The 15,332-nt window shown below is 35.3% G+C and overlaps 1 protein-coding gene across 3 annotated transcripts in view; it reads left to right on the top strand.

The window, feature by feature from the left end:
- The window catches only part of GRID2 (glutamate ionotropic receptor delta type subunit 2), a 1,392,659-nt gene that overhangs the window by 1,066,809 nt on the left and 310,518 nt on the right, over positions 1 to 15,332 (top strand). For all 3 annotated transcript variants that reach the window (XM_070505363.1, XM_070505362.1, XM_014838689.3), the window contains exon 11: positions 6,548 to 6,860. In XM_070505363.1, the coding sequence (XP_070361464.1) occupies positions 6,548 to 6,860 (313 nt within the window). The remainder of the gene's footprint in view (positions 1 to 6,547; positions 6,861 to 15,332) is intronic.

Here is a 15,332-nt window from a genome sequence, read left to right as displayed (position 1 = left end):
TTTAATTTTTTGATACCATTAGCTATTCATGAAAAGATGAATATCTGATTACACATGTATTTTGAGCTCAGTGATGCCCTTTACAAAGCACTTAAAAACTACGTCATGAAGCCCGGCTGGGTGACGGTATAGTAAAGAACATTCATAGGTGATTAAACAAGCTTATCTAGAGTGTTAACTAATGAGCTATTGTCAAAGTGGGTAGAACTCTAGAGGCAAGTTGCAGTACTTTGACCTTGTCCGTGTCCTGTTCATCAATAGTTTACTGGTAACGATGAAGAATTAAAGGCCTGCTTCTCAAACTTCCAAATGACTCAAAGCTAGCAGAAAAAGTTGATATGATGGTTGATAGGTCAAGGTGGAAAATATTTCAGATAGAGGTAAAGGACCAAAGAACCAAAGAATGAAACTGATGAAAGACAAATATAAAATCCAACATTTTTCTTCAAAATCAATCGCATAGGACATATGAGGACTTTTAGATTGATAGTTTCATTCAAAAATATTTTAAAAATTTATTTGACCTTAAATTTAGTATAAGGCAGTGTTGTATTTCACCTCATAAAAATGATTCAGGCTCCAATTTCATTTAAAAAAAAAAGGAGGCAGGCTTGGTGGCATAGTGGTTAAGGTCAGCGTGTTCTGCTTTGGTGGCTGGGGGTTCACAGGTTTGCATCCCAAGTGTGGACCTACACCACTCATCAAGCCACACTGTGGCAGCAACCCACATACAAAATACGGGAAGATTGGCACAGATATTAGCTCAGGGCCAATCTTCCTCACACACACAAAAACCCAACCTATTTTATCCGTATCAGTTGAAGAAACATTGATGTTCACAGAAGAACGACCAGTATTTTGAGGGATATGGAAATCCTATCTTGGGAAGAGAGATTGAATAAGTAAATTATTTTTAGTTTTAAAATAATTTTTCCAAGTAGGGAATAAGATATTGTTGTTCAGGTATTTGAAAGATTGTCATAGAGCAGATCTACTTAGATTTATAATGTGAAGATAACAGAGGATACAGGGAAGCAGATATCAATTCATTATAAAATCAAAGCTTTATATTAATTGGAATATTTCAAATGTAAATTGTTCATCTTGGAAAGAGGCATTTGGACTAATAATATTAAATAAAATAATTTATGTGGAGCATATAACATGGCACTAGGTATACAGTAAGCATTAAGTACATGTATAACTATTATTATTATTAATATAATGTCCTTAGCATTATGTTTAAGGATAAATTAGATAATTATTTGTTAGATGTGATCATTTGTCTCAGATTAAATTGAGTAAATGTTTTTCAACTTCTCTAAGATGAAGCTTCTAAATTTCAATGAATATAGCTTATTATTCATGTCCCATTGTATTATCTCCTCTTCATGATTTAAGAGAATACCAATCTCATATCTCCTTTTAAGGAAAATATTATGACTGTGTAATTAGAATAGTTTTGGAAAAATTTATATTTCAATTTAAGTGCTAGTTTTTATCAAAATTCAAATAATCACTTTTACATTAAACATTTGACATATAATAATATTTTGCAATATATTGAACCTACTATAGTAGACTCTTAATTACCTTAGCTAATGACAAATAACATAAACATAAATATATTGGTAAACCAATGAAGAACCGTATTTTAAATATTGAAGTAATTATTCAAGATATAATTCTTTTATCACTGCTATAAAACTTAGTAAATCTTTATATTACCATTTTCTTTTTATTCTGTAAAAACCTGTCTCTGTTGGGAATGCTGAGAAATAGAAGAGATTTATAAGACTTGGGTAATGAGCATCTAGTGAATGTTCCATCTGGATTCATTCATAAATGAAGCACGTATTTATTGATCATGAATCCATGCCAAACAAATGTGGTAGATATTAAGAATATGTCAATTTGAAAAAACAAAGTCCCAGTCCCTGCCTTCATGGAGTTTGAAGTCTAGTAGAAAAGTCAGACACTATTCAAAGAATCATGCAAATATGTGTAAAATTACAACTGTCATAACTGCTAGGGAAGTGAGGTATATAGGCTTCTGATAGTGTAAACAACAATAATTATTATTCTATCAGAGGAGGTCATGGGTAGCTTCCCTGAGAAAGTGATAATTGAGCTGATTTACAAATATGAATAAGAGTTTACTTAATGAAGTTTCGGGAGAGTCAATCCAGACAGTGGTAACAGCATGTACAAAGAACATGCATCAGGAAGAAGTGCTGGAAAGGAAAATGGTCCAATATGAATACGTTGAGGTAAATTGACAACAGTCTATCTAAACATGTGTAGACTTATATTAAAGCTTTTAATCTTTTTCCTAAGAGCAATGCAAATCCATTGAAAATCTTTGAACTGCAGCAGGGGAAAGGATCCTATTTGCTCAAGAGAAAGATTACTTTGGTTGCAATAGGGGGATTAGAGAGGAGGAAAGTTAGATTTCAGATAGACTCATAAGCAATGATGGGAGCTGGAAATAGTAGAGAAGTAAATGGATATTAGGATTCCCAGGAGGTGAAATCAATCGTGACAGACAGGATTGGGGGCATAAGACTGGGAAAGACAATGAGACCACCAAGATTTAAGACATGTAAAAAGATATTCATCAAGGCTGGAGACATTGTAAGAGGACTGGTTAGAGTGTGGTATTGGCCTTGTTAAATTTGAGGAGCTTTTAAGACATCTAGTAGAAATGTCAATTATGTAGTTGCATAAAATAGTCTAGACTCCAGAGCTTAGATCTATATCTAGAAATATAAGTTTATAAATCATGTCTGTAGATGGGGTCAATACAGGTATTGGATATGAATGGGATTGCCTGGACAGAGGATATTGAATGAAAAAAGGGTGCATGCCCAAGTCCAGAGGATTGCCAACATGAGCTTGAAAAAGGAACTGAGAAAGAGGCTTATATTAAGTCAGGAAATCCAAGGAAACGTGTTTATGGTGGAGGGGGCAGTCTTCAGTGTCAAATGTTGCCTAGAAGCCTAAAGAGCACTAAATTATGTCCATTTGACTGAACAGTGTAAAGATTAAGAAGTGCTGTGTCTGTTGAGTAAGAGTACCTAACAATATGGCTACAAAAGAGTCTTCCCACAGTGACTGGGAGGTGTGGAAATAGAGACAAATCTTTAGAGAAAATTGACTATGAAAAAGCAAGAGAAGATGGGTAGTAATTGGGAGTCAGAGATATAGAGAGCAGAAGGAAAGCCTTTCCTCTTTTTGTTTTTATTCTAATGAGAAAGAGTTAAAGAATCTTTTCATAGGAAATCTACAGAGGCAGGATGATGTTGAATACATAAGAGACAGGAGTTTAAGTATCTGAAATGGAGGGGATTGGTTAATAAGTTTACTGATGGAGGGCCGACCTTATATAGGAAGGAGGACAGCTCCTCTATTGTAAACAGAGGTTAAACAGAATAGGCTGGGTCTGGGATATAGGTTGAGAGGCAGAAATAAGTGTGAATTTTAATCTGATATCTTCTATGTTCTCTATAAAAGAGTGGTGGAGGTCATCTTCTGAGAGGGAGGGAGTGAGAAGATTAAAGGTTTCATGAGGGTAAAGATTTGAAAAGTCATTGTAGAAACTGGAAAAGTGAGTTGATATACATGCATATATACATAAATAATAATAAAGAAAAAAGAAAGGAAGGAAGGAAGGAAGAAAGAAGGAAAAGAAGGATACGAATGACCCTTTGTCTCTCATTATTTCTGGTTGTTTAGAGATTTTTCAAGAAGTTTTAGGACCATCTTTCTGAATCAGTGGTTCCTGGCTTTTTTTTCTGCTCCAGCACAACTTCTCTAACACAAGTAAAGACCGTCACGTACTCATATCAAGCACAGTGGTCTGCTGTGTCATTGATTCTGAAGGATGGAGTGAGGCCCCTCCTTAGGAAGATGTATACAAACCTCAGAGACAGGAAAATGTGTATGTGTATGTTTTGTGTGTGTGTGTGTAAATGTATTTGTAGTTTGAAATAGTCCATAATATAATTCTGATATGCTTTCCACAGGGAGACTGGGAATTTTTTCTTGAAAACAGAATAGCCAAGTATTGAAAGTGAGCCAGAATTTAGAAATTTCTCCATAGAAATAAGACAAGTAGTTATTATATTTAATAGATATTTTAGTACATACAAAATAATCAGTTCCCTTTTCCAAAAAAAATCCATTGTTCCCTAGATATCTTTTTTATTCCATTATAGAAACTCACTTCCAATTCATAATTATTTAAATGTAAAACATTTAATTATTTATTAGCAAAATATTTATGAACATTTACAAATATTAAATCAACATGTTGTCGATAAATTTCCCCTTAGGTGAAATTTTCTGACTGTAGTTGAGTCATAAAATGCTTTGGGTCACAAGTGCATCAATTAGTAAGTTACTGATCCATGGTACTTTGATGTCCTGGAAAAGTAAATGCACCTTCTGAGAGTCTAATTGAATCTCGGAGAGTTATTTATTCACCATTAAGATTGAGATAAATGAGTCAGCTCCCAACAGTCATGCTCCACATGGTTACATTCGTTTCACAAATAGATAAACTCAGAAGCTCAGAAAAGATAGGACTAGAGAGTTAAGGATGCAGGTTAGATGTTCAATCTGAAAAGACCCAATTTCTAATAACTAACTATAAAAAATTAATATGAGCTTGAAAGCAAGAATAATTATTTCTTTGAAAGTTTATTTTCATATAGTTATTAAGTTTAAAACTCTCAGTTAATAATTCTAGACTCATGGTACTTACATTAATATGGCCTTGTTGCAATGTAAATAGTACAATTTAAAAAAACAAAATTTCAGATTTTTTTAAGGTAAAAATTGTCCTAAAACCAGTTACCCTTCCTACAATATGGGTCATTTGGATGATAAGTAATTTCTTGCCCTATGGTAAAGTGGTTATGAACACAGGCTTTGGAGTAAGGAAAACGTTGCTTTCATATCTGGCTTCTCTACTTACTAACTGTGAAAACTGAACGAGTTACTTTGGCTCTTCAAGTTTTAGTTTCTTTATCTATGGCATAGAAGGGAAACATAATTCATGACTCGTAAGGATTCAATGAGAAAAATTATTTAAATACTTAGCACTGGGCCTAACAACAAATATATATGAGCTGATATAATATATACATTATATACTATACATATATGTATCTCGCACACATGATACTTAAATTTAGCTAGAATTTTTTTATTTTTATTTATTTATTTTTTTAAAGATTTTATTTTTTCCTTTTTCTCCCCAAAGCCCCCCGGTACATAGTTGTATATTCTTCATTGTGGGTCCTTCTAGTTGTGGCATGTGGGACGCTGCCTCAGCGTGGTTTGATGAGCAGTGCCATGTCCGCGCCCAGGATTCGAACCAACAAAACACTGGGCCACCTGTAGCGGAGTGCAGGAACTCAACCACTCGGCCACGGGGCCAGCCCCTGGCTAGAATATTTTTGAGGCCATTATTACTTCAGAGACTAGATGTATCTGAGTTGGTTTAGCGTGCCACTGGGTAATTTACTTTTCATGTCTTTTTTTTGTCCCCCAAAACAATAAAACCAATTTCTCTACTTTCATAAAACAATACAAATGAAAAAGGAAAAAAATAATGAAAATGTTCAACAATTTGCTATTGTTTGTATTTGTCTGAAAGGAGCTTCCCACAGCTTTAATCACAGCCACAGGTCATTATTTCAAACAAGACGCATCTTTTTAGATATTTAAATATGTGTTCTCATATCATGGAATTTAAATGTGAAGCCGTTTGTTCTGTGCTCTCATTGCAACTCGGCTGTGGGCTTTAAATAAGTTAAATAGCACGAGCTGTAGTTTTGAGTGCTATTACTGACAATCTAAGGAGACACACACTGAGAAGAAAGGTTATTACTGCAAGAAGAATTATGTCTCCTTAATCTTTAATTGTTCATTAAATTGTTTCTGAGGTTTATACAATAAAATCATGGTAGAGACCGCTGGCATGTGACATTATAACTTAGTGCTATGAAAGCTCTAACAAACTCTAATATATTCAGAGCCCAAGAATATGAATTTTGATGCAGAGATCTCTAAACCAAGGGTAAAATGCTATGTTGAATTTTTTTTGATAACCTGCCTAATAATTTACATGTTAAGAATATATTGAATACCTTGGCAATGTTTTCTCAGAAAGAATTCTTTAGAATGCGTTTTGCCTTTGCTACTGTGTTAATGATGGCTTTGATAAAATGACCCAAGGCAAAGAAGACAATTTCCTTCTGGTGTTATCTGTGTCTGAAATATTCTTCGCTGATTTCACATGCACTGATAATATGAACAGGTAATTTGTCTGACTCTGGTGGGGCAAGATTTGCAGGAGGAACTGCAAAATTCACACATAGCTCTTCTCTAAGAAGTCTCGGCAGTGTTATTCAGTTTATATAAAAAGACTTAAGATGCTGCCTGAGGCATCCATTTTTTTTTCCTCAAGGCAAGCTGAAGTGCCACAAATCAAATTGTTTTTCACACTGTTAATGCATTCCTTTCTCTTTCAATTTCTCAGAGAGCCGACATAGGGATTTCTGCTTTAACCATCACCCCAGATCGTGAGAATGTGGTGGACTTTACTACACGGTACATGGACTACTCAGTGGGAGTGCTACTTCGAAGGGCTGAGAAGACAGTGGATATGTTTGCCTGTCTTGCACCGTTTGATCTCTCTCTATGGGCTTGCATTGCTGGCACAGTCCTTCTGGTGGGTCTACTGGTCTACCTCTTGAATTGGCTTAATCCCCCACGATTACAAATGGGATCAATGACTTCTACTACTCTCTACAACTCCATGTGGTTTGTGTATGGATCCTTTGTACAGCAAGGTAAGGAGAAAAACAATACATTTTAGTATAAAAAGGAATGTGATGTTTCAAATGCCATGAATTCAGTTAGGAAGGTTCTGTATCTGACATCAGTAAGTGTTCTAAAGGGTCTTCACAGCAATACTCAGAAAAGAACGTTTCCTACCTGTTCCTAGTGGATCTCAAACACAGCAGGTTTCCAGCAAAAATGGTTCATTATCTTTTGACGTAAGTTCAATTTCATCAACAAGGCCAAAAATGAATGTCAGTGATAAGGTTCACAAGCAATTCAAGTTCAGATTTTCCTCTCCAAGCTCTGACATTCTGAGAAATAGCCTGGGATGGAAGTACTTACTACTAGAACAGATACTGTTTAATTATTTACATATGTAAGAGATGCTGGGACTTGTTCTTTGTTCAGAGACATTATTTCGTGTATTAAAAATATTCCTTGGCAGTGAAAAGGCTGATTAAGATTCTGATAAGAAATTGTGTATTTTATCTTTCACTTTAATGTATAATCTTTACCAATGATTTAACTTACAATTTCATTATATTTTTAAAAATGTCTTTGTTATCCAATATTCAATCTGCCCTACTCTTTAAACTTGTCCAGTTAATTCTTTGATTTTCACCGTTTCAGAATAGAAGAATATTTATTGAACTCTCTATTTGAGACTACTGCCATCACAGAGAATGAAATGATAAAATACTTAGGGGATTGATAGTTTCTTACAAACTTGTCACATATATTGAAGAGGAAAAATACGGATCACAATGGAGACACATGACACTTTTGCCTTAATATTTACAACTCTTAATAACGTCTTCTTTTTTATTCACACCTACTATTGGATCTTGCATTTTGTCTGGGGTGTTCCTCTCCTTTCTCTCTTAAAATCTATCCGTGGAGCCCCCATTGGTAGGCTTTTCCCTTTACCTTTCTGTGTCAAAGACTCTCACTAAGATTATATTTGTCATAGACATTTTTAGCCCATTCATTAATCACTAATCCAGTAAATATTTAATCCACACTATTTATTTAGGTAGAACTTTGCTTGGCACTGAGTGTATAATCATGAACAAGAGAGTTTTGCCATCATTGAGCTACAAGTCTAGTGGGACAACAAACATGTAAACCAGCAATCACAATTATGGGTGGAAAGTGCTGTGATAGAGATAAGCACAGACTGTTATGAGACCATAGAGGCAGGGAGGCTTAATGTAGCTTAACGTGGCAAAGAAGCTGTTTGAATTGGTACTAGATAAACAGAGACAGAATTAACTATATATAGAGCTTGTTAAAGAAGAATATAGGGGAGAGGCGATAGAGACAGATGGGATAGAATTTCAGACCAGGAAGTGAGAGAGAAATTAGGATAGACTTTGCAGAATGGAGCTGGTAAAGATGAGGCTGAAGATATATTTGTTATTATCAGGAGTTTGAACTTGATCCCCAGGGAAGTGATCAGCTATTTAAAGTTATTAAATAGGGAAAAAGCACATTCACATTTGTACTATAGAAATATTCTGATCGTAGTATGTAGATTGAAAAAGGGCAATGTGGAAAGTGAAACAAGTTATAAGTATGGTAATAACTAAGTAGAGAGTTGATGTGGCTTGCACAAAGGTAAGGTGGCATCAGGAATCAAGAGAGGGGTATTAATGAATTGGAATCAATAGAAGTTGAGCAATTATATAGTGGTGTGGGATTGGTACCGAAGGAGGAAAAGGAGGCAACGTTTGATCCTTGGGAAATTATGTGTATTGGATGTTGATGTCATTTACTGAAAAAAGAAAAAAATCAACATGAAGAACAGGTGTGATGGGGAAGATGATACTTTCATTTTAATACGTATTGAGTTTGAGGTATCTGTGAAACATCCAAGGGGATATTTCTACTGCTTGTGGTTTGATATACTTGTCAGAAGCACTGAAGAGACATCTGGGATAAACATATATTTAGGAGATATTGGTATGTAGGAGATAATTAAAGTCATGGAAATTAATAAACCGTTCTCAACTGCATACTCCTGATTGAGGACTGCTGGCCCAGAGAGGGCCTAGGATAGAGCCCTAAGGAAGAGTGGAGGAGCTTTCAATGTTACTGATAAGCAGTGGCAAGAAAGGTGCAAGTACCGCGTATACTATGCAGTGTTATACACACCAAATGAAGACAATATTTAAAGATGGAGGGTTTAGTTGGCTGTGTTAAACATTTCAAAGAATCAAGTATGATTAAGACTTGAAAGATATTCATTGGATTTAACAATAAACTTGTTATTGGTAGTATTCTAGTGACTATTCCTCTGTAACAAATTCCTGCAAAACCTACCAATTCTGTGGGTCAGAAGTTTAGACAAGACATAGTGAGGATGGCTTGTCTTTACTCAAGGATGTCTGAGGCCCTGGAGACTGAACTCATTTGAAGGCTGGTTCATTTCTTTCTGGTGTCTGGTGGTTGATGCTGGCTGAGGCCTGATGGAATCTTTTCCTCCATGGTCTCTCTTCATGGAATAGTTTGGCCTTTCTCACAGCATGATGATTGATTTCTCCATAGAAAGCATTCCAAAAAGAGAGAAAAGAGTCAATGAAACACAAAAACTTTGGGTCCAGGTTGGGGATCACAACCTTGTATGATGGTTTGAGTTCCTCTTGCAGGGAGCATCCTGGTTGTGCCCACCTCATAGCTTCATTTTGAGAATTAAAGTAGCTAAAAATTGTGAAGTTCTTAGATAAAACAACTTATATAAGTGTCACATAGATGTTTGCTAAACAAATAAAAATAACAACAAATTAGATTCAGCTGTAGATAGTCAGGCACGTGAAAAAAGAATAACAAGGCAAATGATTTTAGATTATTGGCAAGGTAAGGGTTAAAGTGATAGATTCTGGGGTACGTGGAGAAACGAAAAATAGAGGGACCAATAATGAGAATGTAGTAGAGAGTAAGACTGGGAAACAACAGAGTAGTAGTGGGAGAGAGTAGAGTTCTTGATGAGGCTAAAGAACAGCAGTGGAAACATCAGTGGAAGAGAATTTGAAGTTTGTATTTATGAAATGGGACCCCTGAGCCCCAAATTTTTGTAGTGGAACAGTAGAGGACAAGTTATACGTGTGGATGTGGATTCCTGAAGTTAAGAGTTGGTGAAGGACATCAAAGCTGATCAAGGAACCGAGAGCTCAGAGGATTGAATGAATCATCTCTAATGATGGTTGGTTTGGGCTAGAGAGGCAGAAAATGAGCCATATGCCAAAGCTGTCAATAAATGAGGAGACATAACTAGGATGTTGATAGATATGAGCATTGACTAGAAGGAGAAGGTGGTACAGCTAGATGTAATTAATGTCTGTTTCCATCTCACTTCTTTCCTTTTCATCCAATTTTTCTGAACATGGTATCAATAACCACCCATATACAGATGACTCCCAAATCTACTTCACCCATCCTTGAATTTTAGTTTTGTATATCCAACTGATCACTAGACCACTCTCTAGATAGACCAGAGGCACCACAAATTCCAACATGTCAAAAATTGAATTTATTTTCCATTCTAAACTTTTATAGCCTCTCATATTCTCTATTCCAGGTCATGCATTACCAACCACTCAGACATACAGGTTAGACACTTTGAAAACAGTTTCGATTTCTTCTTCTTTCTATCCCTTGTATCCAACCATAAGCAGGTCCTGAAAATTGTACCTCCTAAATATTTATAGAAGTGGAAATCTCTTCTCACCCAGGGAGATAAGGCCCAGATTGTTACCTGGATTAGACCAACCTCATTTCTCATCTGAACTATAGGAATCTCATAACAGGTCTTTCTTTTTTCAGCTTTGTCCCCTGCACATATACGTGTCACATACTTGCATGTACCCAAGTTATCACTATCATGGAGAGCTAACCACATAATTCCCATTCTTCAAGTATTCCCTTGGCTCTCCGATACCCAAAGTTTAACAGTCTGAATTATTTAAAGCATGAATCATATTCCACCATCTGGCTCATGCCCAGTGCTTGATTCTCACGTCTTACGACTCATGCCTCACATTTAATTGTCTAGTTGCTCCAAACTGTTTTTGTCCCTTGAACGTGAGACTAGACTGTCACGCCTCTCTGCCTTTGCTTCTGCTCTTTCCATTTCCTGAAATGCCTTTATTACCAAACTGCTTAATCTCTACTCCACTCTCTGCCTTCACATGGAAAATTCCTATGCATCCTCTAATTCTTGCTTTGATCTCATTTCTTTCAGGAAATCTTTGCTAGGATTAAGGACCATCTTTTATGCTCCTTAAGATATATTTTTCATAGCCCTCGTCACCTGTCATGTAATTGCCTTTCTATTTTCATTTGTCTCTACCTGAGTCCTTTGAACAGAAGACACTATTTATCCTTATAGTACCTTACCCTATAGTTCAGTGTCTTGTAAATATTAGGTGTTTAATAAATGCATACTGATCAACTAAATGAATAAATAAATGCTGAATATTTAACTAAATCAAGCATTGAGTTAAGAGCAGTATTGCATTTGTTGGGTTACAGTCTGTTTCCCAATAACCCGAAACTCACTAAACCAAACAGGAAGTTATTCAGAATGTCTCTATTTGTGTATTTTATTAAGTAGCTAAGATGAGAAACTAATAAATAAGGTCTCCAATTGGTTGAAGCCTTATTTTTGAAGATGTTGATATGCTTTCGGATTGGCTTTCCAATTTCTGCTTCCAGGTGGCCAAATTTCAGTAAGTTTTGGAGCACACTGAACAGAAAAATGATAAATAAAATTACCCATATGTTAGCATGCTTTTGTAGTTCTGTAAACATGTGGCAGATATCAAACGTTATCAATATGTTAAGCACTTTTCTATCCCAACTGTGTATCCCAACCATTATCCTTAAATGAGTTGTACAGCTTGTGGGTTGATTGAACATTTATACAAATTCATAATGATGCATAATACTGAATTGAGTACGATTAACTACTTCATCTTTGAAATGCTGCTATTCTTCCACTTGCTAACAATGAAAAGGTGAATTCATTAACGGATACCAGGAGCATCTTTACACTTTGATTAAAAATAAATTAAGAAAAGGCTCATAAACCCTATGAAAAAGAGAATCAGTCAATGACAGTGTCCTTGCACAGGTGATGCACTTGGAATTAGTGATAATTTCCAATAAAAATATAGTCTTTTAAGAAGAAGTACAGCTGTTATTTCAGAATTATAGTCTTTATTGAGCCACTAGACCAGATTGAAAAGGGATAAAGAGGCATTTTGTGTGTTATCAGATAGATTTCTGAAAAAAGAATTCAGGAACAGCTAAAAGCAGAAAAATGTTAAATATGTGAGTTGTTTACTAATCCTGATTTTTTTAAAAATCTGTAACTTTGAAGCATTTTGGAAAAACAGCTCAGGGAATCCAACCATGCAAAACAGTATGGTCCATTATAGAGATAAACTTACACATTTGTTTGGCTGGAACATTAGAGCTTGTGAATTAGGTAGTTAAATGCATGAATGAGAGACCAATTTTATGCAAGTTTTGTTGTCATTTTATATCTTCCCTTATCTCCATGTCTACGTACATCTCTCTGTAATCAACATACTTTTAAAAAAACATCTGGGGTTTGATTTTTGAAGATCCTTTATGTTTAGTTTATGGGCAGTGACTCTTAATATCATCTGGGCCATGGAGGGCTGTTATGACTTGTTCACACATGTGGTTGTATGTAATTTGTTTGCTACTTGCAAAGAGAAACTTCAGAGTTCACCTCAGATGGTTTGTCTGATTTTATGAAGTGTAAGTATTTATAGTCATATCTAACATTTGAAGCTATCACATATGTTTGTTTACCAGCAGCATTTACTAAATACCAATTGTGTGCCAGGAACAGGAAGAACAAAAGGAAAACAAGGAATAACTACGTTAATTGGTTTAATAAATATTTCTTGGGTATACTATGTGCCATGGACAACCTAGTTGTTTTGAATATGGTCATAAATAAGAAAGACACAGTTCTTGCAGGAATGTTCAGGACCATGCAAATGGGTCATAGCCAAACTGGGACTAAATGAACTCTTTCTGATGAGACGAGCAGACAGAATTATTGGAAAGACAAAAAGATAGAAAACTCCTTTGGTAGCTTTCTTAAAGTTCAAACGCCTCCACAGATGCTAGTGAGGAACAGAAAGAGGGCCTTTAGGAAAGGTAGAAGATAACTTGATGGCTGCTGCACAAGAGTTAACATGAGAGGCAATCCAGTGGCCTTGGGATCCCAGGACAAGTTTTGGAAGAAAATAAAGAGCTCTTCCCACTGCCAGATGCATTGCACAGTTACAGAGAATCACAACTTTATCATTTCCACAAAAAGAAGAGTCAGATATTCTTCTCTATCAAATTAGGCAACAGAAGAGACTGTTGATGAGAGAGCATCTCTTTAAAACTTTGCAGAGGAGAATAACTCAAAAAGACATCCATTTTAATAGTGTAGATATAAAATATATGAGATTTACCAATGTGCTAGTCACAAAATCCCAAAGGATTCAAGCCTTGAAACGCAGTAGCTAAAGCATTCCTTTGTAATGTTATCTGATATTTCACATTCAATTTGAATATAACAAAAATGATATTGGCTAGCTCTGTTGTTTACTGACCCTAATGAATACAGGGAAAATGAGAATAATTCCCAGTGACAGGTTAACTAGGCTGCAGAGACAAGTTTCTTTCTACATTCTCTTCTTACAGATATTAACTCAAAAAGGCTCTCTGTAATTTTTATTTAGGTTCGAACAACATCTCTGTTGTTGCTAATTATGATTGGCAGTCCTTAACAAAGGGAGCGCCAAGCACTCTGAGCACGGTCACATCCACTTGAGAATTTCCCCATCCTGATTTAAAACGTGACAAGGTGCTCATTTTCTTTCTTTTTATCACCAGGATTCTCCATCACTAAAGAAAGGAAAAAAAGGTGAAACTTCACACTTTCAGAGACTGTTCAAACTCTACCCTTATGGGGATGGAGAGTGAGAATTGTGTGATTAGAAAACAACGCAATGATGCTAAGATATGAATCCATTAGTTTGTATTCCCAATGAACCTTCATGAGCTCCTTAGCAATGATTCTATAAACTATATGCATGCAATATGCCCCTCAGTTTCATTTAATTTAATACCAGCTCTTCATGATTTGAGCCGGAAAATCCTTTCTCCTGCTGAACTAAGCTTTTGGAGGGTTAAAGTAATCATGGAACAGGAGGAACAAATCAGATTTCTTCTTATAAAATGCTTACAAAATAAGAACTGGTGTAAACATTTTCTTGGCTACTCCAAACACTGATGAATACATACTATAATTAAAAGCATTATTTTAATATTTAACAAAACAAAGGAGTGTTTTCCTGAGAAATTTTTTAAAAACTGGAGAATGATTTTAAGATATTCTGGAGTTGGTTTTTCTTCTTTCCCAAAGTGCTATAAGAAAATATATTTTTAAGAATCTAAATTTAAATTATAGAAAAAGCAGATGTCATAAGTCCTTTAAAATAGCATTGACATCTTAGTAGTACTCACTGGTTTTACAGTACCATATCACAATCCCCCTGAGCTTAAGTGGTAAGAATAGGGGCGGACGTGACCAGATATAAATTTGTTCTAAAGCTGATTTAGGATCGATAAAAGTTAAAGGATTGAGATCAAGGAACTGCAAGTAGTAATAGAAACCACCAGTTTAGAATATTAATTTGGAAATTCAATTTTTGTTTGACCAGAATCCACTTTTTCTTTTCATCTGTGAATATGTAGTTAGAAGTTTAATAATAATGGTTATATTTCTCAAAGTATTGGTAACTGACCACAGTTTTCAATAACCAGTCAACATGTTTTGACCGCCAACTACAATGCACGTAATGCTGAACCTGTGATTCCCATCTCCCATATAAAAAGTTGATAGGTAATAAAGTCCTGTGATGCTTTTGTTAAATACCCTTGAATGTGACACAGTCTTTACTTGAATTTTTAACAATTATAAGACAGAGAAATTCCATTCTGTAATATAAAGCATAAATTCACATTATATATTTCATCATATATATCAGCATCCCTTATTTGTAACCTACATTTCTTGATGGTAATTGTTCTTTTTTGTAGCAAGATTTAACAAAAGACCAATGCATGACCCATACTTTCACACTGTGGACTCATAAAATTGCTCTTTGATTTGTGGCTGTGACCAAAATTTATAGTCTCTTTATATTTACAACTCTGTCTCTTAAACTCTAAATTAACAATCCATCTGGGACAGCTACACAGTTTGTTCTGTCTGCTTCAGTTATTTTCTAGCAGTTAATGTTTATGTCTACTGTTTAAGGTCTACTTTAGCATGTCCTAAAAGTATTTCTTCTGCCTTTACTATTTAAAATTCTTCATTCTCTAGGAACCATCTGCTTGGATATTAAACAAGAATTATTTATCTAGTCACAAGGGTGAGCAGGACA

This window comes from Equus asinus, chromosome 3, assembly GCF_041296235.1.
Source record: "Equus asinus isolate D_3611 breed Donkey chromosome 3, EquAss-T2T_v2, whole genome shotgun sequence".
Lineage (NCBI taxonomy): Eukaryota > Metazoa > Chordata > Mammalia > Perissodactyla > Equidae > Equus > Equus asinus.
Note: the sequence above shows the minus strand (reverse complement) of the source record. Positions and strands in the feature narration are given on the sequence as shown.